This window comes from Danio rerio, chromosome 20 (assembly GCF_052040795.2).
Source record: "Danio rerio strain M-AB ecotype USA chromosome 20, GRCz13ab, whole genome shotgun sequence".
Lineage (NCBI taxonomy): Eukaryota > Metazoa > Chordata > Actinopteri > Cypriniformes > Danionidae > Danio > Danio rerio.
The window spans coordinates 24806360-24832847 of record NC_141040.1 but is presented as its reverse complement, the minus strand read 5'-3'; the positions used below and the strand labels follow the sequence as shown (position 1 = coordinate 24832847).

The 26488-nt window shown below is 36.5% G+C and overlaps 1 protein-coding gene and 1 long non-coding RNA gene across 5 annotated transcripts in view; one reads left to right on the top strand and one right to left on the bottom strand.

Annotated features, from left to right (window-relative positions):
* LOC147832200 (uncharacterized) overlaps positions 1–26488 on the bottom strand; it is a 241579-nt gene that overhangs the window by 144145 nt on the left and 70946 nt on the right. Inside the window, exons 6-7 of one of the 2 annotated variants that reach the window (XM_087298133.1) lie at positions 20535–20606; positions 12109–12702 (exon numbers count right to left, since the gene is read on the bottom strand). The exons of the other annotated variant lie outside the window; for it this stretch is intronic. Of the exons in view, the coding sequence (XP_087154259.1) occupies positions 12659–12702; positions 20535–20606 (116 nt within the window). The 3' untranslated portion in view covers positions 12109–12658. Of the gene's footprint in view, positions 1–12108; positions 12703–20534; positions 20607–26488 lie in introns of those variants that run through there. 2 annotated transcript variants of the gene reach the window in all.
* On the top strand, positions 13028–15775 carry LOC147839139 (uncharacterized). 3 transcript variants are annotated; one of them, XR_015518294.1, is made up of 7 exons: positions 13028–13072; positions 13635–13707; positions 14658–14715; positions 14805–14898; positions 15022–15179; positions 15275–15370; positions 15545–15775. It is a non-coding gene; the product is annotated as an uncharacterized LOC147839139 (long non-coding RNA). The 3 variants fall into 3 exon arrangements; XR_015518296.1 differs by lacking the exons at positions 15275–15370; positions 15545–15775 and having other exon boundaries at positions 13635–13745; positions 15022–15151; XR_015518295.1 differs by lacking the exons at positions 13635–13707; positions 15275–15370; positions 15545–15775 and having other exon boundaries at positions 15022–15151.

Genomic DNA, 26488 nt, shown 5'->3' with positions numbered 1-26488 from the left:
AGGCAGCCACACACAAACACACACACACACACACACACAAATACACTTCTATAGGCTTTGAGTAATATTTAAATGGAAAGCATAAGATGTGGTACTAATGGATAGCTAAAGGGATGATTGGAAAAAGAACCGTTGCAACCCACAATCCATCACGTCACATGATCCACATACACAATATGTGCCGAGAATATGTTACAATGGGCATTTATCAAAAATCTGCCAGTTTCCATTTCTTCTGCCTGCAGATTTATTACTTGCTGCAACTGAGGCACGGAGCTCATGTTAAACTGAGGACATGAACATGTAGCTGTCTTCTTAGCCATGTTGTTTATGGACTCTTTATTAAATTGCCGCTCACTTAATAAGAGATAAAGGATAGTCACTATAGGAGCTCCTATATAAAGGATAAATCACAGTTTACTTGCCTGTAGTTCCAGCTTCCTCAAAGCAATTTAAAAGCTTCTCTGTCACTCACTGCCTCAGAATCTATCCTTTAACTCTTTTAATTACTGTGTTTTTGCAGGACAGTGTGAACGGGAGCAAAAATCTCTCAAGTTGTTCTGTAAACAGACACAATTAAGGCTGATTTATGCCACTGCGTCGAGTGATCAGCGTGACCCACGGCACCTGCCTTGCACGTAGTCATGAATTTATAATTCTGGTGCTGTTTGTATTGCTCTGCAATAATACTTCCGATACGCTACAGTAGCTAGCAGGAGGTGTTTACGTTCCTCTGTATGGAGTTTCTTCGTGGCTGTATTGTTTTTTCTAAACGCTACCTTAGCAGCTAAAACTCGCTCATTCAGAGGCAGGAACCAGTGGGTTCGTACAGCTCAGTCCCGCCAGGGGCGCCCCCAAGGGCCCTCTGGCCCTCTGGCCACCCCTGTGGCCACCCCAATATAATTTTGCGGTTGACATTATTGATTTAAATGAACTTATAAATTCCCAATAAATAAATAAATAAATAAATAAATAAATAAATAAATAAATAAAATGCAGTCACTAAATTATTGTTGGTGTTACTGACGTAGCTCTCCCCCTCTGGTTCAATGCTGGTGAAAGCAAACTGACGCATGCGCGCGGAAAACCATTCCCGCGTGCCTCACGCACTCCTGTGTGAATCCCGGTTGGTTGTTTGCATGCACGCCAATAAAATAGGCGCCGCTCATGCGCCGTGAAACCGGAGTAACAGCCTTTTGCACAGAGGTGTCGGCACGCAGCGAGTTTTGAAAGTCGACTAAAGTTTATATAATATGATGATGATGATGATGTTACTTTCACTAAGCATGCCTTTAAAGCAGAAAGGAGGGATAATGAGTCAGGGAGGTAAGACTTCATAACATGATTTCTCAGCCATGATCTGGTCTAAGACCACAGATAATTCTATAATACATTTTTTATATTCTTTAGAATTGTCATAATTAATTTTCATGCAAAAGGTTTCTTAAGTGATCTTGGCATATCACTCCAGTTGTTTCCAGTAATATTTAGGACAAATCTAACAATTCAAGAGAGGTGGGGGTGTATAGGGTGGTTCGCCCAGGGTGTCATTTAAACTAGAACCACCACTACCTTCCCCGAAACAGCAATGGCTATTGAATATTTACCTTAAGCAACAGTATATCAATAGAAGAAGCTACATTAATAAAACGGCTCAAAAAGCAATATGGATAAATGATATTATTAGGTATATATGAGTGTGTGTATATAGTAATGCCTTTTGTTCAGTTTGTTCATTTGTTTGGGTAATTAAAAAACTCATTATTCTTTCATTCATTTTCTTTTCGGCTTAGTCCCTTTATTAATCCAGGGTCACCACAGCAGAATGAACCGCCAACTTATCTAGCACATTTTTACACAGCGGATGCCCTTCCAGCTGCAACCCATCTCTGGGAATAATAAACTCTTTAACCTTCATTAATTTTAGACATGGCATATACCGTATGATGTACAATAAAAGCACGTAAAAAAAGAAGTCATTTATACAGTATATGAAAAGTGTTTTTAAACTAAACATAGATTTTTATTTGGTTTGCACATGTACTTGCTGAATTATTTCAAAGAATAAATTGCAATATTTCAAGAAGAATTAATTAAATGAATAAAAACTACATTATTTCATTTACCACAAACAAAAATATAACATTACACTGAATTCATTTTTTTTTATGTGCCACCCCAAGATTTGGTGCAGCCTCTTCTGGCCACCCCTAAGAAAATTTTCTGGGGGCGCCACTGAGTCCCGCCCACACTGGTCACAGCTACCAAGTTGACCAATCACAGAGCTTGCACTATGCATCGTTGCGACATGTAGTTACAATTTTTGAGAGATGCACGTCAGTCAGGGTCAGCCACAAAGAGGGCTATGCAACTGCACGAAGGCTGTGCCGGAGCATAGGTGTGCTCTTGATGCAGAAGTATAAATCAGCCTTTACCAGACATGCCCAAACTGGGGCCTGCGGCCCAAAGTTGGCCCATGGTTACCTTTGATTTGGCCCACCATCGCATCAGAAAAGAGAGCAGACTCCCGGAAGTTCCGGAAGTCTCCCGCAAATGCATGGAGACTCCCAATGCCCGCAAACGAATGATAATCTCCCGATAATCTCCGGTGCTCAAGTATGGCCCATCCCTCCACACTCTTCAGATATGTCACGTCATCAGCACCCCCGATGCTGTCCAGATACATTGCGCACACCTCATTCCCGGAGCGGGACGGACGGAGGGCTTTTCAGAAGTGCTAGGTAAAACAGTGTGGATGTGGATCATTTTCGATCTAAAATGCCATTTTAATACTAAGACGTATTACTGTAAACGGGGCCAAAGTGTGTATTTTTCGCAAGCGGGTTTGCGATGGGGCGTGGCAGAGGATCGGTGATGCAGGCTCAGCATCGTGTTGTCTATTGGTCATCGGCCCTATTGGCCCAACCTTATTCCCGACTTGGGATATCAGAGAGAGTGATGGGAAGGGTTGGGGCAAATGCCTTTAACAGAGATTGCCATTTTGCCAAATTCCACATAACCTTCTTTTTGTTTGTTTGTTTGTTTATTGCTAAGCTACAAAAAATTTTACTGAAATAAAATGTTTTGATTAAATGTATTGATAAATGAATCAGATTTTTAAAAATGTAAATACTGTCACTCGACAGACAGAAGACAATGCAGAAAACATAGGCAAGGAAATCAAGGCAAAAACAGGTCCTCCACTGACCTCTATTCTGTTATAAAGGGGATTGTTTTTGTTTTTATTATAATAAGGTTGTTATAAAATCAACACAAATATACAGTATTAGTTAATAATGTTTTCTGTTTACAGTATCAGTGTTTAATGATTTTATTTATTTTCTTATTCTTATATAACTAAGGAAATTACCCACGGCAACTTTAACGTACAGTTTGGTGGATTTACTTTCGGCCCACAACCCTCAATTAAGTTTGCTTTCTGGCCCTTCATAAGAAAAAGTTTGGGCACCCCTGCTTTACACAATGTTGCATGGTATTTTGTTGAAATTACATTATTGTTTAAAGACACAACTGAAGAGCTAATTAAACATTAAAAATAAATATGAAACCATCATGGATTGCTTTGAAATTCAAGTGGAATACAAAATTATGCAAAAATTGATTTAGAAGAAAGATTAATGGTACAGTACACAGTCCCTTGATGTATCAAAAGACCAAGACCATTTTGATTTAGCATTTTTAATCTAAAGTTTTACTGAAATAAAAAAAGAATAAAAAATGTTGAATTTTAGAATGCAGTTAGAATGACCCTGACACAGATTTTTTTTTTAATAGAAAATTTCTTTAAGTTAATTCTGAATTAGTTACATTTTATACTCAGTAATATTTGTTCTTTTTTTAGTTTTACTCTGTATGCACTATTGTGATTTGCACTGTAGATCTGCCAGACGATAAGGACGGTCAGACAGATGCTGTGTATGTTTTTTTTGTGGAATTTTTTTTATTTATTTATTACATAAGGTTATTCTTATTGAAACTGCAGATTACATGTGAATGAAAATAAAATTAAAGTCGAAGTTAAATGACAAAAACTTGTCAACTTTGTCAGTTCCAGAACGAATCTGTTTTTTAAATATATATCGTGTAAGCCAATGATTTAAAGATTCATTTAGGTAAAATTTATGTTTTTAAATTAATCAATTTTGTGTTTATCACAAGTGTTACAAATTGTATTTATTCAGGACAGTTATAACAAACCAAGTTATCTAGAATACAAACACATTCATACACTCACCGGTAACTTTATTGGGTACACCTGTCCAACTGCTTGTTAATGTAAATTTCTAATTAGCCAATCACATGGCAGCAACATAATGAATTTAGGCATGTAGACATGGTCAAGACAATCTGCTGCAGTTCAACCGAGCATCAGAATGGGGAAGAACAGGTGGTTTAAGTGAAGTGAACGTGCCAGGGTTGTTGGTGCCAGATGATCTGGACTAAATATTTCAGAATCTACTAATCTACTGGGAATTTCACGCACATCCATCCCTAGAGTTTACAGAAAATGGTCAGAAAACAGAAAGTATCCTCTGAGCGGTAGTTCTGTTTGCGCAAAGCCTTGTTGATCCCAGAGCTCAAAGGAGAATGGCCATACTGGTTCAAGCTGATAGAAAGGCAACAGTAATTAAATTAACCACTCGTTACAACCAAAATATGCAGAAGAGCATCTCTAAATGCACAAAACGTCCAACCTTGAGGCGGATGTGCTACAGCAGCAGAAGACCACATCGGGTGCCACTCCTACCAGCTAAGAACAGGAAACTGAGGCTACAATTTGCACAGGCTCCAAAATTGTACAATAGAAGATTGGAAAAACAATGCCATGACTAATGCGTCTTGATTTCAGCAGATTTTTTTGAATGGTACAGTCAGAATTTGGCATCAACAACATGAAAGCATGAATCCATGCTGCCTTGTATCAACAATTGAGACTGGTGGTGGTGTAATGGTGTGGGGGATATTTTCTTGGCACACTTTAGACCCATTAGTACCAATTGAGCATCGTGTTAATGCCACAGCCTACTGTACCTGAGTATTGTTGCTGACCATGTCCATCCCTTTATGACCACACTGTTCTCATCTTCTGGTGGCTACTTCCAGCAGAATAACATGCTATGTCATAAATTGCGAATCATCTCAGAGTGGTTTTATAAACATGACAATGAGTTCACTGTTCTAAAATGGCCTCCACAGTCACCAGATCTCAATTCAATAGAGCAGCTTTTGGATGTGGTGGAATGGGAGATTCGCATCATGGATGAGCAGCTGACAAATCTGCAACTGCATGATGCTATCATGTTAATATAGACCAGAATCTCTGAAGAATCGTTCCAGTACCTTGTTGAGTCTGTGCCACCAAGGATTAAGGCAGTTCTGAAGGCAAAAGTGGTCCGACTCGGTACTAGTAAGGTGTACCTAATAAAGTGGCCGGTGAGTGTACACACACACACACACACACACACACACACACACAGAAAACCGCACTTAATAATAATGATTTTTTTTTTTAAGTATATAAGGATGTATAAACATTTTTGTTCAATATAGCACACCCCTAATTGCAACTGTTAAGAATTAGTTAATGAAAATCAGAAAAAAAGTGCATAGGGTGCCTCATTTATCTTTATTACTAATAAAAGACACATGATGGCAACTGCTGCTTTAAATCGCATAAGCTGACATCAAACCCACTGAAGCATCAGCAATGACAAGATGAAACATCCGCATTGCCTTTTACATATTTTATGTCATATAGCTGGCCTTCAATCTCAGCCTCCTCTTCAGCAGAGCATAATGAAATGTTCATAATAAAACACTCAAAAGGATTTGCTTTTAAAAAATATTATAAAATTGCAACAGTAAAAAATCTAATAAGTTGTATATTCTGTGAGCTAATTAAATAATAATTAAAAAAATTCAACTAGTTTTACCAGATTCTCCTGTCCACCTATAGTTACAGCTATTTTATAGGAAAATATTCAAATTTCTCTGCAATATACTGAATATTTAATGATAAAAGTACACCAATACATTACCAAGGGAATATAGTTACAGGCCAAACAATCAATTAAAAGAACAGCATCAGCAAAACCCTGCCAACGGGCTATCAAGATGTCAGATATCTTGTAATCTGATTGCCGTGGGAGCCATCTAAGATAGTTGATGTTGCTGCAAGATCTGACTTAGATTCAAAGCACTGATAGATTTAATGTCGTCATGTGGATTGTGGGGTTTATTGGAAAGCAATTATATTAGTACAGATCTGAAATGTGAAGCTGCAGTTTGTTCAACAAATATTGCAGTATCGTCCTGTCACGATTATTTATGATTACGGTTATTTGACCAATCTCTGTTATTTGAGATCATTGAGATAACTGTGCAGTGTATCATATCCTATATTATTTATTTATGGCAAAACAATAAAGAGAAGTATAGTACATATAAAACAACAGCAACAACAAAACAAATAAGTTGTGTTAAATGAGGTTTTTTTTTTTACTTTAATATAAGTGGCGAAGCAGTGGCGCAGTAGGTAGTCCTGTCGCCTCACAGCAAGAAGGTCGCTGGTTCGAGCCTCGGCAAGGTCAGTTGGCATTACTGTGTGGAGTTTGGATGTTCTCTCTGGATTCGCGTGGGTTTCCTCTGGGTGCTCCGGTTTCCCCCACAGTCCAAAGACATGTGGTATAGGTGAATTGGGTAGGCTAGAGTGTGAATGAGTGTGTATGGATGTTTTCCAGAGATGGGTTGCAGCTGGAAGGGCATCTGCTGCCTGAAACATTTGCTGGATAAGTTGGCGGTTCATTCCACTGTCGCGACCCCAGATTAATAAAGGGACTAAGCTGAAGAGAAAATTAATGAATACGTAAATATTATCTGCTGCATAAATTTCAATTACGCCCGATTCACACGGGGCTTCAGCGTCAGCGCTTGATAAAGGAACTGTCTGAAGTTGGGGATGACGCAATAGCTGCGTCAGCCAAAGAAACAAGTCCTCAATCAGCTACTGCAATTGGCTGACGCTTTCGCTGGCACTTGAAAAATTCCCAACTTCTGCAGCGAGCAATGCTGCTAAAGCAGCACCAACAAACCCACAGTTCAGTTTGTCAACGATTAACGTCACCCATTCAAAGTGCCGTTAAGGACATTTAAGCACATTTATGAATGGAGGACTAATACAGAGGACAATCTAGGCTGAAAGTCTAAAGAGCATGGCGCAAAAGCATTAAGGGCGTGTCCGAATCCACTTTTGCTATTTTAAGAACGGAAAAATACAGTTAGTGGCGCGACGCATGTTCTAACAGGATGTGTTTTGAGCATAAACCAACCAATCTCATCTCCCATTCCCTGTAAGATGCATTACATGGTAGATTTTGTGAGTGAAAAAACTGAACGCTTCACTATAGAAAACCAAAAACTAAATGAACTAAAAGAACGAACCTCCTTCCATCGGCCTCTTCACTTTCTCTCTCTCTTTCTCTTTTTTGCGGATAAGAAAACTGTGTTGTACACACTCCGCTGAAGACATCCATTAGCGTACATATTTATTTTCTTTTGTTAAGTGTAAAGATTTGTTTCAAAACTGTTTCTAAATTCCAGCAAACAAATAACTGAACAATAACAATGAAGTGTGGTCAAAAAACTTATAGTTATATCCAAACACACGTCCTATGGACCAAATCCTGACAGGTTGACAGATCTGAACTTGTTTTTATTAAAACAAATATAAATATGCATATAATAAATACTACTAATAATAATAATAACAACATTATACAAATGCAAATTGTCACGGATAAACTAAAAAAGCCCCCCTGAGATAAGGCATGGAGGCATTGGTTTTTATATTTATGTAGAAAGTAATAATTTTTGTAATATTTTAATCCTTTAATTCTTTTTCATTTGTAAAGATATTTGTGTATTGCTGTACAACCTGTGTGTATTAAGCATTGTGTAAGCGTTTACGGTGCACAACTAACTCGCTCTGTGCTGGACTTTAGACCTGCTTTCAGCTGGTCAATTGTGCAGTCTATTTTAGTTTCTCAAAATAGCAACGAGCCAACAATGCGCCTTAACATGCCTCTTTTCTAGAATGACACACCCATGAGTCCACAAAATGGCGCAAATGGATTTGCTATTTAAAAAAGTAACGTAAAGCAGGAAAATTACTGTTGTGCTGGTATGAAAATAGCAACACGTCGCGGCAAACATGTCTTGGGCCTTATTGCAACGGGTGTATTATAAGGCCCACAATGAAATGAAATGCTAACTTTTTAGAGTAAATGGATAAAGAGGAACTTAATTTATGTCTGTGAAGACAAAAAGAAGAAAATAAAAGCACTGTTGTTCATGAAAAACAGCTGAAAACCTTCATTCTTATATATTATAATATGCTATATATGCTTTACAGCAGTTCATTCCGATCCTCAATTTAACCTTATTGTAACATGCAGACTGTCAGAGAAGTAGGCTTTTTAATGTTGTTTATTTTCTTCTGTGAAAGAGAAATGCATTTCCTGTCTGATTGCTTTGTCACAATTAGACCATCTCCATCTCTCAATCCTCATGATCAATCAATGAATATTTCATATGCCATGCGAAGCAACACATTAATTATTAATTATAATTAATTATAATATTATATATATATATAACATATGATATAATTATGAATATATAAATATATTAAATATATAAATATATTAAATATATAAATATATTATTTTATATTTTTTCAAATTATTATACATTATATTTATTACATTATTAATTATAATTAATTATTATAAAATGCTACTAATTCAGCAGTTCCAATTCATGATTTAACTTTATGTGAACATGCAGACTGTCGGAGAATTAGGCTTTTTGTTGTTGTGTTTATTTTCTTCTGTGAAAGAGAAATGCATTTCTTGCCTGATTGCTTTGTCACAATCAGGCCATCTCCATCTCTCATCCTCGTGATCAATCAATGAATATTTCATATGCATGCGAAGCAACACATTAATTATTGACAGCGTCTCTTGCATAATGTCTCACCCAAAACACAGCACTTTTTGCACCAGCATAGTGTTGGGAATCAACATCAAATGTGTCATTCATATTGTTTACAGGAAGCTGCACAACTTTTAGATACAAAAAGTTTTCAGATATTCTTGCCTACAGTAGGACCAGACTGTAAGACTTGTGTAAAGTACATCACAAGTTCATCAGGGATATGTTTCCAAAATAACAACAGCTGAACTACCATAGTATGATGCATTGTTTGGGAAGTAAACAATATAGTGTTTACTGAACATTCCCAAGAGACTGTTCACACTGAAACTGAATTGATGAATTTAATGATAGACTGAGTGTAAACGTCCTGGTGTTAGACATAAACTGACACATGCTAATCCTCAGAAACCGTCAGAACAACCCCATGGCAGTATGATTTTTCAGCTCTGGTGCACTTACGCCCCCAAGCCCATCTTGCCTCTGGGTATTTTGCTCCTCTATTACTGCAGCCATCAGTCAACCTGTTCTGAAGCACCTGTACCCACTTCTTCACCCAGCACCACTGACAAGAAAAGTCGAAAAATACACACCTAACCTCCAAGCATATTGAGCGCTGAAGAACACACTTTTTCATCCACGATATTTACACAGTACCATATTCAACTTAAAACGGACCACTTTTGAAAGCCTGAAAATTCAAACTTTTAAAAGCATTTTTACAACTGCCACCAGCTATGTTTCCATCCAAAGAGGCTAATTATATTTATGCACAAACTTGAAACATCCTATAAAACATTAGCCAGTAGAGCACAGTTTTCATCCAGTGAGTCAAAGAGACCAAAATCATCAATTCCTGATAAGCTGGCATCAAATATCAAAAAGAGAAATAGAATTAGCTGCGTTAGGGGAAGCCAGCTGAGAGCCTTTTTTCTTATATAAAAAATTACTTGCACCTCAGAAGACAAAGACGAAACTCAATGAACACAGTCTGGCTTTTGGAGTCTGACTCTTTGTATCTGCAGGCACTCAAGACCGTTCTGGAAGGTAATAATACTGAACCACTTTTAGGATGGGCTTTGGCTAAAGCATTTTAGAATGACCAGAACAACATTACAGGTGTTGTGCAATGTGATTTGTTCATTAATGGTGTCCCACGTTATCACATGATCTGTTGAACAGGGTATATGCAGGAATCCTAACGAAAATTTCAATACCTTTTTAAGACTTATTAAAGACCTTCTCAGAATATTTTGAGACCTCATCGCCACTTCAAGTTCTAATTCAAGAGTTCACACTTAGCTGATGATTGATTATAAGCAAGTCTTGCATGCTGTCACGGAAAAGAGCCCTGAGCTCAAAAGATCCTTGAGCTCTGGGCTCCCTCCCGTTTGCAGTATGAGTGGGGAGCTTTGAGCTCAGGTAGATCTAGACAACTCCCTGTTGATAAAAACTGATGACTAAAATTATTGCTCTGAAGAGATATGCTGCTGAATGAGAGTTTGACTGTAGTGCTAAATGTAGATTGATCAATTCACTTGTTGTGCATGTTTTTGTGGGAGGAAACCGGAGAACTCACGCGAGCACGGGAAGAACATGCAAACTACCATTTTATTTGAACCTGCTTCAAACTAACATTCACTCGCTTAATGTTAGGTGACTCAAGCTCTGTGCAGCCTTTAACTGCAGCTCTTGCTGTATTGAACAGACGCACATCACTTCATAACTATAGCGGCTGAACTAAATTTATTTTTGATGACTTGGTCACACTATTTGTAGGGCCGGAACAAATTGCCTTGCGGGCAATTGAATAGCCCTGCTCTATGGTTTAACTACATGTGGAGAGTGTCACATCACCTTGCCATGTTTGTCTCAAATTATGTGACATCACCCGGACAGAGGAGCTTGGCCAGACACACCCGGCCCGAACCAATCGAGGAAAAAATATATATTTATGCTTTTATGGAGTGAAACACTTTGGACAAAGTTTGAACAAATTTTAAGAAATTTTAAAAAGGGGATTAAGACTTTTTAATACCTTTTAAAGGCCTTCATTTTCTCATAATTGATTTATCAACTTTTAATACTTTAAGACAACACGGACACCCTGTAAAAACAATGTGCAAATTTCTTATTTCAAATGGAGGCACGCATCAATTTGGAGCAACGCACGCAAGTGGCACGACACGCTCACACCTTCCAGGTGTCCCCATTAAAAACAACTTCAACATGCTGCGAGCATCCCGCAAGCATCAGCTTCATATTTTACATGGAATATACACATTTTGGTAGACTCATTATCTTAGGCAAACCCTGCAGAGCTTTTTGATTTTCTACATAAATAAAACTTTTATCAGAGTGCAGCAATATTTTGTCAGCTTGTCTTTCTCTAAGAAAACGGTTGATGGTCACCTAGCACCCCCCATGATAAAATTGTCAAGCGTTGACCAGACCGCGGTGAAAAAAAGGTTGGGGACCACTGGTTTTGACAGCGTTGTCAATTGTTAAGTGCTTTGTGTGTACAGCATTGCCTCAAATGCCTCATTTACTCATCCATCCATAAAAAAATTAACATGTGACTCCATGTCAAATGAACCTAAATTTCAGAAAATTCCTATGCTTTTATTTTTGACAATATGTCTGAATAAAAACAAACAATACCTGAAATGAAAGCCAAAATATTAAATATCTTGGATTAATACAGCAATGGACAGAGACATCCTGTATAAAAACCTGCTTCAAAGTGCTCTTGACTTCAGACTGGGGCATCGGTTAATCTTCCTGCAGAACAATGACCCAAAGCACACCGCCAAAATATCAATACAGTGGCTTCACAACAACTCTGAGAAATTCCTTGAGTGGCCCAGCCAGAGCCCAGACCTAAATCCTATTGAACATCTCTGGAGAGATTTGAAAATGGCTGTACACCATAGCTTCCCATCCAACATGATAGAGCTTGAGAGGTACTACAAAGAGAAATGGGCAAAAATTCCCAAAGACAGGTGTGCCAAGCTTGTGGCATTATATTTAAAAAGACTTGAGGTTGTAATTGCTGCCAAAGGTGCATCAACAAAGTATTGAGCAAAGGCTGTGAATACTCATGTAACATGTGATTTTTTATTTTTTTTATACATTTTCATGAATTTCAAAAAAACTTTTTTTTCACATTGTCATTATAGGGTATTGTGTGTAGAATTTTGAGGAAACAAATGAATTTAATCCATTTTGGAATAAGGCTGTAACAAAAAAATGTGGAAAAAGTGAAGCGCTATTAATACTTTCCAAATGCACTGTATATCCTTGAGAATAAACCAAATCGGCCAATAAAAATAAAAATTCCAAAAAAACATTTGGTTAAGAAAATTCTTCTATAGTTATAGGTATACACATTTTAGGGGAAAACAGTAGTTTTAAAACCATAGTTGTGCAAAACTACAACAAATTGATGCCCGTAGCTCTCATGGTACAATATATTTTGACATGTTCTGCAGGCATTTCAATTATCACTCTCACCACTCATCTAAATACTGTACTTTCACTTGAAAAAACAGAACAACACAGTGTAATAGCCTTTCAAATGGCTTCTCACCTTCTAGAACTGCAAAGTTTCACCTTGGTCTGGATATCCACAAATCCATCAGATGTGTCATGGCATAGGTGATAGAAAGTGATGTCTGGCATAAGGGGCAGCTATGGAAAAGATCATGACAGAAGATGATGAAATAACTAAATACCTCCATCTACACTGTAAACCCTAATGCTGTAACTAATTAATTGAGTTGAGTTCTATTAACTTAAATCATTAAAATTCGTTTATCTTAATTAACCTTGATGAGTATTTAGAACTTTTTCTTATTTTTGAGTTTGAAAAAATTTAATCTTTCAAGTAAGGTGAACAATTCTGCTGGGTTTAATCTATACAAAATGTCTCTTTAAAGTTTCATTAACTCAAATTCTGTCAGCCTAGTGATTTTGCGTCTGACGTCATCCAGGTTCACGTACGTGCTCATGCTTCATTCGTTTTTTTCAAGATGGCGGATCGGCCTCGCTTCACACTACAGTAAGTAAAATATTTACAAATCCAAGAAATATTAAATGTATGTTTTAATTAATATAATCACAGTAACAGTTCAATGTAATGTAGAGTTAATCAGGGTGCGTTTACATGTCGTACATTACAGAAAACATGTTTAGCCTCACTTGTTGCTAACTAACGTTAACATTACTGTTTAAAAAGTTAGAATCAGTGCAATGTTAGCGTTAGTTGCAATGTGTTAACTCTGAATTTTAAAAGAGTGTGATAAAGACAAAAATATTTAAAATCGGCAAATTACATTTTTCAAAAAAAATTTAAATCTTGGCGCGAGTATGCCTTTTCTCAGGCTGTGCTTAAGTTGTCATGGAGACTTGCGCTCTCACAACCGCATGTCATGGCGCTGCGCTGAACTCCATCCAGTCTGTGAATGTGGTATTATCTTCGCGATCTGTAGGCACTTCGGAAACGAAAGGCGCAAAAAACGTAACGTTAATCATAACTCAAATGATCTCCGCCTAAACACTTAACGGTATTTTCTGATGACGCGCAAAAACGTAGTCTCAAAACTTAACTCTGTCACACGCAGCTTGTTGCTTGCTGATCCATGTATGAGGATAGCCTGACGGAGAACATTTAAGCTGCGCTCCTCACCTGAGCAGGTACAGAGCAGAGCTTCATTTTACACTACCACATTGAGGTAAAGTTGGTTTTATATTCATACATTCATTTAGTAACAACTTGTGACTCGCTCCATAAATTGTTTACCATGGTACTTTGTCTATTCGTTCTGAAATCACATGCAAGTATGACATGAAAACAACATTACACTAAATGCACTATTTTTTTTGACTGGACAATGTTGTACTTTGAAAGTCATTGGCTGCTAATATGATTTCACCATTAAGAATATGCAAAAATTACCTTTCTGAAATTATATTATTAAGGAGAAAGTCTGAATGTGTAAATATAAAACTAACTTTACCTCAATCACCAGCACTGATCAACACTTAATATTTCCTCGCGCTTAAGACGACATCTCTGCATATCAATGATTAACTGATTAATGCGATCAGTTAAGTGAGTTTAAATGTCATTTAGGTCAAATGTATTTTAAAGGTATGATAAAAGTTTTTTTTTTTTTCAATCTATTTTTTAAAATGTCTACTCTGGAGAGAATATAAACAGCCTAAAAAACAAAGTATGCATATCTATAACACATTAATACAAAATTATGTTATTAAATAAAATAATAACAAAATAAAATATTCAAGACGTGGTAAAGAAGACAGTTTTCTGATGTGCAAATTTTGTAGCTTAAAATATATTTATATCTTAAAAATATAAATATTTTAGTCTATATATTTTTACATCATTAGACAATAAGGTAAGTTTTGTTATTTCTAGCTTTTAAAATCAGGCCTTAAATTTCTTTGTCGTCCTATTCAGTTTTAGAAATTTCAATACTGTTTAAATTAAATCTGTGTTCATCGAATCAAAGCAACTAACATGATAATCAGCTCTATTGCTAACCATTTTGGAGGTTAACGTTAGACATCATGCAACTGTACTACTCTCAGCTAAATGACACTGTGACTTTGTGTACATACAGAATTGAAGGTCGGGTGTTGCTGACTACAGATAGGTTCTTAAATGGAGGCATGTGAAAGGTGGGTAAAATATTTATTTTGAACTAGTATGCCTGGCATATCCAGATAAAATAAATATTACAGTGTATTTATCAATGATACTTTTGCAGCAAGGAAAGTGAAACTTCAGCTAGACCTTGAGTTCAGTTTACAACATGAAGATCCTGCTTTCAACATCTGATCAACACCTGATTTTCATCTGAGGTAAAAAATAGATAAGTAAATGAAACATAATAATAATATTAATACATTTTTTCTAGAATTGTAAATTTTGTGGTGTGTGTTTGTTTTATGAAATTCTCTCTTGTTTCTTTTTGCTGTTTGCAGAGTACCAACATGTTACAAATGAGAATTTTCCCCACAAATTCTTTGCAAAACTGGACCACCACCTATTTCATTTGATGACAGTTTTAAGGCAAACAGCATCCAAAACTGGCAAGACAGCAGATACCCTGGCTAATCTTTTAAAGGTTTATGATGAGCAGGTATGTTTGGGGTCACGTGTTAAAGTATACATTAAAATATAATTTGAATTATTATTATTTTTTTAATTTTTAAAAAATTGATTCTTGATTTCCAGGAACTGAATGATGTCAGTTCATGACGGACTACTGTTATCAGAGGTCTTTTGGTCTTGCTGCGTGAGCGTGACTTAAGATTCTTTAGGAACACCCTGGTAAGACTTCATTCATTCTTTTCACAATTAGGCATGTTTAATGAAAAGATGAAAGTTTTGAAAACTTTTACTTAATAACATATTTGTAATCAAGAATAGTTGATGAATCATATAATATTGGCTCAGTCATTTTGATACTGTCCTTACATTAATATCCTTGAATTATATTTTTAGATTGATAATCCTGCTGACTGAAGATGCTTTATTGGCCCTGCATTCACTGAGGGTCTCTGTTGTCCTGAAGAATGAATTGGACACCACCCACAGCACACTTCCAGACCTTTCTTGGATTAATGTATGCTCTTCACATAATATATAGTAAAGGACTTTGAACTTGTGCAAAAAGTTTTGCTTGGCATGGATGATGGAAAATAAAAAGTCTCGTAGCATGGAAACCTTAAAGAATGAGTTGATGTAGAGCTTTTTTTTTTTTTTTTAACTTAAAAAAGACTGTCTCTGGGGTAGTAACTTCAAAACATTTATTTACCTTTAATTGGTAAGTATGCATTTTATTATATATAGGGATAGTTTGTCCAAATGTAAAATTCTGTCATTTACTAACTCTTCACTTGTCCCAAACCTGCTTGAATTTCTTGCTTCTGTTGAACACAAAAGTTAAGTAAAGCTGACAACCTGTAACCACTGACTTTCTAATAGGAAAACAAATACTGTGGAAATCGGTGGTTACAGGTCTCAGCTTTTTTTTTTTTTTTGGTCAAAAATAACCTTTTTAAGTGTTCAACAGAAGAAAGAAACTCAAACAGGTTTGGAATAAGTAAATGACAGAATCATAGTTCAACCAAGACTGAATATATATATATATATATATATATATATATATATATATATATATATATATATATATATATATATATATATATATATATATATATATTGTAACGAGCGCACACATGCCACACATGCCCTGGTCGCTAATTCAACCCAGCTGGACCATCATCAACACAGGATCGTTCACAGCTGGACGTCATCAAGTGGAGAGGCATATAAACCAAGCCCAGCAAGGAGAAGATGAGCTTCATTCACCCAATGACTCCATGCGCTAACGCTTGTCTCTCTACAGCAGACTCCAGCTCGTGACGATCCCACATCCGACTACTCACTGTCCTTCACTTACTTCCCGGAGCACCAGAGCACCTCACCTTGAAGAAGAGCACCGTTTACACCCCATTCACGTTGTAAATAAAGCACCCTCCGGGGACTTGTCTGTAAACTTATCCAACTGTGTTGCTGTTTTCCCTCTGCCTCGCTACAATATATATATATATATATATATATATATATATATATATATATATATATAATCTGCTCTCCGTTAAACAGAAATTGGGGGAAAAAAATAAATGGGGGCGAATAATTTTGACTTCAACGATCTATATATATATATATATATATATATATATATATATATATATATATACACAGTTTCTGTGTAGTTTACACTAAACGAGTCACTTCACAGAATGTGCACTTATTATTTTTTTTAACGAATGCCTTAAGAGTAAGTTTTACACTTATTAATGTATTATTAAATTTTATCAAACTTATAGTTGTTTTTTCTTGAGGCTCTTATGTCTGATATCATATTTACATTGTGGGTAATTTTTATTAATTTCAGAATAGTGTTCATTTTCAATCTCTTTGTCTAATAGTTTTTATCATTTTAAGACATTTGTAATTGCATAGGAGACAAATTTGAAAGTACTGTTGGACATTTTTTCTTTAACAATAAATGTCTAAAATGGTATTGTCTGTGTGTTTTAAATTACAGATTTATTTTGACAGATTTATGGGGTTTAAAGATTAAAATAATGGCTAATTTTATTTGTGAAACTGACGATGGAGAAGTTAATTTTAAAAAATGCTATCAAAATGAATGAGCTGGGTGACTAAGTATGTAAAGGTGAGATAAATAATTAAAAATAAGTTAATTGCTATTAAAATGTATGAGCTGGGTGATATAAGTTTTTAAAGTTGAAAGAAATTAAAGCAATAAAGTTAATTGGTATTAAAATGTATGAGCTGGGTGACTAAGTATTTAAAGTTTGGAAAAAATTAAAACAATTAAGTTAATTGCAATTAAAACGTATAAGCTGAGTAACTTGGGTATTTTAAGTTAGGTGAAGTGTCTTGCATGAGTACAACAAACTCAAAACTTAATGTTTCTGTTTACTTAAAATAGATAATTTCATAACTTAAAAAATTTGACGTAACTGATTACCTCAAATTTTTTGAGTTTTGTCAACTTATTCGGGATTACAGTGTAAAAAACAAACAGACATTTGTTTGGATATCTTCTTTGTCGTTTTGAGATTTGTTGAATGTTACATAACAATGTGTTTATGGAGATTTAAGCAGTGCTTTTGCCTTAATGCATCTGAGTCATCTGTTTTAATAAGTCCTATATTATTTAATGCAAAATGAATTGTAGTTTGACCCACGAAAACAGACAAAGCATCCAGCGATTATACTAGACAACATAATTAATTTGATACAATAAAACAAAAAGTTTGTGACAGAAAACATAAAGAATACCCTGCTGACAAATATATGCCATTAAATCAACAGTAGCATGGCTCAAACGTAAAAAAGCGGCCTTTTCTTATAAAATAATATTAAATTAATAAATATAAAAACATAAAAAATACATAAAAGAATATTTCAATATGGTAATATCATTGGCCCATGAACATTTCCTAAATGTAACAAGAGACAATTCAACCATAACTTGGCGTTAAAACAGTTCTCAAAAAATTATTACACACTCGTAGCCAGTCTAATATGTGGACCTTTTTGTATTATTTCAAGCTATAGTAATTATAAAACGTAAAACAAAAAATACGTTAGGACCATTGTTATTCTTTACATCCCTCAAAATGGTCTATTTTTATATATATATATATATATATATATATATATATATATATATATATATATATATATTAGGGATCTAACGGTATCAGAATTTCACGGTACGGTAATACCTCGGTATGAATGTCACGGTACGGTATTTATTGAATCATTTACAGGAAAAAACAAAACTTATGAAAATACTCCAAAAAAGTGCCAAAAGTGTCAATGACATACAAATTAGCCATCTATCTGTAAGCTTTGAAACAGGAACTTCAATTTTAATAACAAAAAATTATTAAACCATGTAAAAAAATAAAGTTTCAATTTAGTATTGTTGAAAACTCATCACATTCAACATTTAATCACACTCAGCCCATCTACCCCGGACTTCTCATCAAGCATCTCCCGCTGGATCTAATCTCACTATATTTATTAAACGGGATATTTCATTTATCTTGTTGTCTTTATCTAACGACATATTCCCTGACTTTGGGCATTGGAATCTATTACTTGTTCTCAGGTAACGTGTTTTGGCTGAGCGCAAAGATAAGTTAATGATTAATGTAACCACGTACATTCTGTATATTGACTTATCGCTTGCCTTTATTTCCTATAATGTATAAACTTATTGTATGTTATACTTTTAAAATGGCCATTGTCGATTCTTAAAACTGATACTCAGCAAAAGAGAGGCTGTGTTTCGTATTTTCACTGAAATTGAAAGGAGGCAGTTGTTTTGTTATAAATATCCACACAGTGAAGATAACGCTCATCTTATGCAGCATGACGCCTCAACATTTCTGCTGTCTAAGTTGCTAATATTAAAATGAAAATAGGCAGTTCCTTAAATCATGTTTACATTTTATTGTTGAGAAAGTGAAACAACGAAGCCAGGGTGATGTGAATGAAGTTATAAAGTACATGGTTCCCTTTGAAGATTTACCCGTGTCCTCGGTATAATCTGCTTTTCCATATCAAACTGAGAAGAAGAGACTGCAGCCTTGATCAAACTTGCGAAGTCTGAACTTACGTGGAGATAATGCAGGACTGAACTGTGCGTGTAAAGCAGGTCGCACACCAGAAGCGACGCTCGGCGGCGGGCCGCGCAGCGCCACGCAGCGCCATGTATTTTAGAATTCTAATCATAGGTTTCTATCAGGATACACACACCGGCGGCTGTCGGCGGCGCCCGGCGACGGCTCAGGACGCAGTTCATTTTTCAGCCGCGCCACAGAGCGCCATCTGATTAGTTTCATGTTAAATATCATTCGAATGTGCGCGTCTGGTGTGCGATACTTTCATCTGTCATGTACGTGCCGTGTCGCGGCGCCGAGCGGCGCTTCTGGTGTGCGACCTGCTTTAGAGTTTTCCAGCTCTTTTCATCCCCGCTTCTAGCAGCACACTCCATTTCCGCATTACTGGATCTGTAGCGACAACAGACCGCAAGGGATGATGGTCAAGCATGGGCTGATGGGAGTTGTAGTTTTCGCTACCTCCCGTTCGCTTCATTCACCTGAGCAAATTTTCTCAGAAGACCTATAGTTTTACCGAGTCATGCGACTTCGGTAATATCGAAAAAAAATAATATTGCGGTATGACGGTATTTACAATACCGTTACATCCCTAATATATATATATATATATATATATATATATATATATATATATGTTTCAACCAGTTTGGAGTATTTAAGATTATTTATTTAGTTTTTTGTTTGTGCGGGGTAGGCGCGGGTTTGTGCGGTTCTGCTATTACTAAATGGCGAAAAAAAAACAAACCATTTGAAAAAGGAAACGCAAAAACTTTATCAAAAACTTTTCATGCAGAAGCGTAACAACTTTTCACTTTTCTCACATTCGCGCTGTCAAACGAGTCGGTTTACTGAGAACTGTATCCGAAATGAAACTTTCATTGGTAAATCGCATACTTCCATACTATATAGTACGCTAAAATCAGTTCAAAAGTTCACACTTAGCTGATGATTTATCATGAGCTTGTTTGACATGTTGCCCTGGGAGAGAGCCCTGAGCTCAAGGGATCCTCTAGCCCCGTGCTGCCTTCTGTTCGCAGAGCGAGAGGGGAGATTGAGGTTGGGTAGATTTCAAAAACTCCCCGGATAAAGTGGCTAAAAGGTAAACTACTTTGAGAAGGAAGGGAGCTTGACAACCGTGCCTATTTTGCTTAGTCTGTTATGTATGATGTATACTGTATCTTTGGATGGTGGAAGGAAAGCGGAGAACCCGGGGGAAACCCACGCCGACACGGGGAGAAACTTCACACAGAAATACCCACCAGCCTGGCGAAGACCAGAGCCGGTGGTGTTCTTGCTGTGGGGCCAACCACTGGGCTTCCGTGCAGCCCAATCTATGAGAAAAAAGGAGAAGTGGAAGAAGGGGAGTTTGTTGAAGATAAAGAAAATGGAATGAAGACTGTGGTTATTTATAGGGACTTAGGAATCATAAAATTGGAGGATCATGATAAGTTAGTAGACAGGCTGCTGTAAATTATAAGCACGTGATCCTCCTGAAATTAGTTTATAAAAAAAACTTCACCATGCGAGCAGAGTAGTGTCCAAATTTATAGAATTTGAAAAACAGTATGTGAGAAGTACCTGGATGACTGACTACTTCCAGCGAGATTCTGAAGTGTCCATCCAATGTAGGCGATTTCGGATGCAGCCAAGCTGTTTGCCACATTTAACCATTGAATACAACTATCATAGAAAAAAATGGAGCTTCCAGAGACAATAAGGACAATTAATGATAATTATTCTTGAGCCCCCTAGGGTGTGTTCTTTTTAAAGATCTGGACAACCTGATTCCCATTTCCAACTTTTTACGGGTTCTAGTGAATTGTATGACAAAGAGCTGCACCGTTTTAGATTCAAATGCACAAGGATGAAATTAATCAAAATTGGTTGCCTGTTGCTACTTAAGCTGATTTTGCCGGGGGTCTCATCAGGATACACAGAGTAGGAGTTTATCACAGTATGGTGCACATGAAGATTCACTGCGCATGAATATGAGGCAGATGTTTATTAGTATTCTCCAAATCTGCACTGAGAACATCATCTAATAGTTATGCATAGTGACTGTGTAACTACTCAATTACACCCTGACCTCATAAAATGTCACAAATTAGCATACAGTTGCAGTCAGAATTATTAGCCCCCCTTTGAATTTATTTTTCTTTTTTAAATATTTCCCAAATTATTTTTAACAGAGAATTTTCACAGTATGTCTGATAATATTTTTTTCTTCTGGAGAAAGTCTTATTTGTTTTATTTCGGCTAGAATAAAAGCAGTTTTCAATTTTTTTATGAAACATTTTAAGGTCAAAATTAAAAGTCACTTTAAAGCAAATTTTTTTCTGATAGTCAACAGAACAAACCATCATTATACAATAACTTGCCTAATTACCCTAACCTGCTAATTAATCTAGTTAAGCATTTAAATATCACTTTAAGCTGTTGAGAAGTGTCTTGAAAAATATCAAGTAAAATATTATTTGCTGTCATCATGGCAAAGAAAAAATAAATCAGTTATTAGATATGAGTTATTAAACCTATTATGTTTAGAAATGTGTTAAAAAAAATCTCTGTTTAACTGAAATTGGGGAAAAAAATTAACAGGGGGGCTAATAATTCTGACTTTAACTGTATGTGTTGTAAAGTTGTTATGGACTTTCTATAGTTTTAAGGCATTTAGATTGGAGGTCTGTTGTAAACGCACACATTAATTAAACCCATTAATCTTAAGTATAAAATAAGAATGTTAGATACTTTTCTGGTTGATCTTGTGGCACTAAAGAATAAAGTAATAACTGATGAAATTATTATTTTAAAAGGTAACAATATTTCACAATATTATTGTTTTTTTACTGTATTTTTATTAAACAGATGCAGCCTTGGGGAGCAACCACTCATTCGTTTTCCTTCAGCTTTTATTATTAGTCTTTATTTCAGGGGTCACCATAGCAGAATCAGACGCCAATTATTACAGCAGATGCTTTACACAGATGTCCTTCCAGCTGCAACCCAGTACTGGGAATCACCCATATACACTTATTCACACAAACTCACACATAACCCAATAAGTTAAGGCAACTCAAACTGTTTGAGGTAACCGATTGCCTAGGGGAAGATAAGTAACTCATAATTGTGTCAAACTCATATTTGTATATTCATTCATTTTCTTTTCAGCTTAGTCCCTTTAATAATCGGGGGTCGCCACAGTGGAAAGAACCGGCAACTTATCCAGCAATTTTTTACGCTGTGGATGCTCTTCCAGGCGCAAACCATCTCTGGAAAACATCCACCTGTACCAAATGTCTTTGGACTGTGGGGGAAACCGGAGCACCTGGTGGAAACCCACACAAACGCAGGGAGAACATGCAAACTCCACACAGAAACGTCAACTGACCCAGCCGAGGCTCGAACCAGCGACTTTCTTGCTATGAGGTGACAGCACTACCTACTGCGCCACTGCGTCACCTATATTTGTACACAATTTCTTAAATTTTGTTTAAGGACTTGCTTGTAACGGAAAGCATCAGAAACAGTGATGAAAAGAAAACTTTGTATTTGGCACAGGCTGTGAATCTGCAAAACCTTTCTGAGAATTGCTTTGAAAAATTCAGTAGGAACATACTTTGTAACAAGATCAAAATTTCCATACAGTCCATTCGGAATTAGATTTTGTGTTTTACATTATTTATTAAGATAGTTTTGCATCTTGTGAAATGAGATGCCACTCATCAAAATGTCTCAGTGCACAAATCTGTGCCTGTCTCTCTGCAGTGTGCGGATCTGTCTGGCACTCTGTCATCTGTCCTGCAGTATATGCGGCAGCCTGGCGTTCTCTTCTCACTCCATCCTCAGAGCCGGAGGGGGGAACAGCGGATGTCTCAGCTCAGGCGTATCACGGTTAATGCCACATGTGGTGCTGCGGCAGCCCGTGCAGATTTTGACAAAGAAGAGCGAGAGAGAGAAAGAGGCCGAGAGAGGATGAGTGTAGGTTTAGTGGAGTCTGGAGGGCTCTGGCATCTCCATCATGGGCAAGTCTCCCTCTACCTGACAGCTTGCCTTCGCCGCTTCAACATAACCTTAGCAGCTTTACTGAGATTTGCTCTCAACGGGGTTCGGTTCATTCATTCACTCAAGAATCCAATACCCTCTGTATTCTGTTCCAATATCAAGGCGTTTGGGGCAGAGAATTGGTTTGTGTTGAGAAACTCAGACCTGAATAGGGTCTCGCTACGAAATCGTAAAGATGTTGTTGTGAGATTGATTCCAGTGTATTCACTGTTCAGCTTACAAACAGCTTAAGAGGTTCATAGAGAGATCATCAATATTGAAATAATGAAAGCTTGTTTTAAACCCATTCTACAACAACCTGCCCTTTCCTGAAATACAATGTGTAAGAGGGTTTACTAAAATAAGGCCCCTGCAAGTAGGTCATAATGCATTGTATTTGAAGTAGAGCAATAGTCATGAGTTTAATTCCAGGGAACACACATGCAATGAAAAAAATAATAGGGGAAATAGGGTTACAAATCCTCATGACTTCATTGAGCTCATGCTTAATGTTTGCCACATCCATTTATTGAAAGTGATGTCTATGAGGCATCTTTGAGCCTAGGTGGTTCAGTTTATTGGTTTGGTACAGGTTGTAATATTTTGGCATGCCGCTTATTTACACAATAAATATATGTTATAGGTTTGTTCTTATTTGTTCTTTTTTCAACAAAATCTGTCAACACTATTGACTCAAGGTTAACCTCGTTCCATATAATTTCTTGTACTAGTCTTTAATATATCATAGAATCTTTCTAAATGTCATTGTTGCTACCAGAATTTTTGTTCAGTTGCAACCTTGGACCACAAAACCAGTCAAAGGTGTCAATTTTCTGAAAGTGAGATTTATATATCATCTGAAAACTGATTAAATAATCTTTCCATTAATTTATACTTTGCTAGGATAGAATAACATTTCACAGACATACAATTACTTAAAAATTTGGAATCTGGAGGTAAAAAAAATCAATGGTAAATGGTGGTTAAATGGTAATATGTATGATTGTTAAACTTGCATCGTTCATAATAAAAATAGTTAAACACACGCATTTCAATATGGTACTTTCAAACTTTTTTTCAGTTAAGCTAGCTAGACCATTGGTGCCCAAACTTAGTCCTGGAGGGCCGCTGTCCTGCATAATGTAGTTCCATCCCCAATTAAACACACCTAAACCAGCTAATTAAGCTCTTTTGTAGGTACACTAAAACTTCCAAGCAAGTGTGTTGAAGGAAGCTGGAGCTGCAGGACACCGGCCCTCCAGGACCGAGTTTGGACACCCCTAAGCTAGACTGTACTATGTCGGACTGCAAATGTGTCTCATAGGGGGCAATAAGGGCCAATAGTCTTTAAGCAAAATGTGTGCTTGTAGATATAGTCAATCATTTTCCTTCAGTTTAGTCTCTATTTCAGAAATCGCTACAGTTTAATGAACTGCCAACTATTCCAGCATATGTTCTGCGCAGTAGATGCCCTTCCAGCCGCAACCCAGTACTGGGTAACACCCATACACTCTCACATTCACTCATACATTACAGCCAATTTTGTTTATTCAATTCACTATAGCGCATGTCTTTGGACTGTGGGGGAAACCAAAGCACCAAGAGAAAACCCATGCGAACATGGTAAAAACATGCAAACTCCACACAGAAATGCCAACTGGCCCAGCCGGGAATCAAAACAGCGACCTTCTTACTGTGAGACGACAGTAATAACCACTAAGCCACCGTGCCACCACATATAGATATATTCCAATCCAAACGGCAGAATATTTATGCCAGTACTTATGCAAACATCAGATGTTTAATTGCCTTCCATAAAAATTCCTGCCTGACTTTGTAAAACTGTGTACTATGCTTAGTAAGGAAAATGTTCAAAACTACTGCTTAATATAATCAAACTGTCCATGCGCATGCAATCAAATTTTGCATGTTTTAGAGACTTGCAGAGACTCATTTAGAGACTTGACCCCCTTCCATACTATGGATGCCAATAGCAGAGCCATACACACCCAGGCTCATTCTGATAATGTACCTTTATATAGATTTCTGGAGAGTGCCAAATACGTCCCAGGAACTACGTTCTTTTTTGCAGTTATTGTTTTCTCGAATGCACCAGAGGCCGCTGTGTACTCTTTTTCAGATCTTAAATTTCTCTCTTGAGCTCTATTTGAGCCTGCTGTTCTTGCTGTCGACTGACTGTTTGATTAACTGAATGACTGACTGACTGATCGACTGGCCCACCCTCCTCCTTCCCTAAACCCAACCAATAGTGTTTTCGAAAACAGATTTACCCTCTCCCCCACTTCCCTAAACCCAACTGACAATTTTAAAAAGCAATATTAAAAGTAATAAATTACTTCTTCCAAACCTTTTTGAGTTTCCTTCTTCTATTGAATTCAAAGGCAAATATTTTAAAGAAAGCTGGAAACCTGTAACAACTGAATTTCATAGTACTTGTTTTTCCTACAATGGAAGTCAATGGTTACTGGTTTTCAGCCTTCTTCAAAAAATATTTAAAGTTCACTAGAATAAAAAACTTATAGAAGTTTGGAAACCCCTTGAGGGGGAGTAAATTATGAGCATTTTTAAATGTTTGGGTGAACTATGCCTTTAAGTGAAGTTTTATGAAGTAATTTCAAAAGGAGCATGTAATATGATTGGTCACAGGTGGCTTCTTTTTTTTTTTTTTTTTTTAGCATATGGATCTTTATATATTTTTTGTACTATTTTTTTTTCCAATTCCTTTTTATTTTATTTTAAGTAACATGTACATACACATTTCCATGTGTCAATTCCAACACAAACCAACAAATGAACAAACAAACCAAAAACAAAACAAAAGGCTTCTCAGTATTTTACATCAAAATACAACATCACCTCTATTACTAATCTTCTAGTAAAACATTTCTAAATCTACCACCTTTTAAAAACAGTGTAAAAGGTCCCCGAACTCTATCAAAAATTATATATCTATTTCTAGGGATGTAACGGTATTGTAAATACCGTCATACCGCAATATTAATTTTTTTCGATATTACCGAAGTCGCATGACTCGGTAAAACTATAGGTCTTCTGAGAAAATTTGCTCAGGTGAATGAAGCGAACGGGAGGTAGCGAAAACTACAACTCCCATCAGCCCATGCTTGACCATCATCCCTTGCGGTCTGTTGTC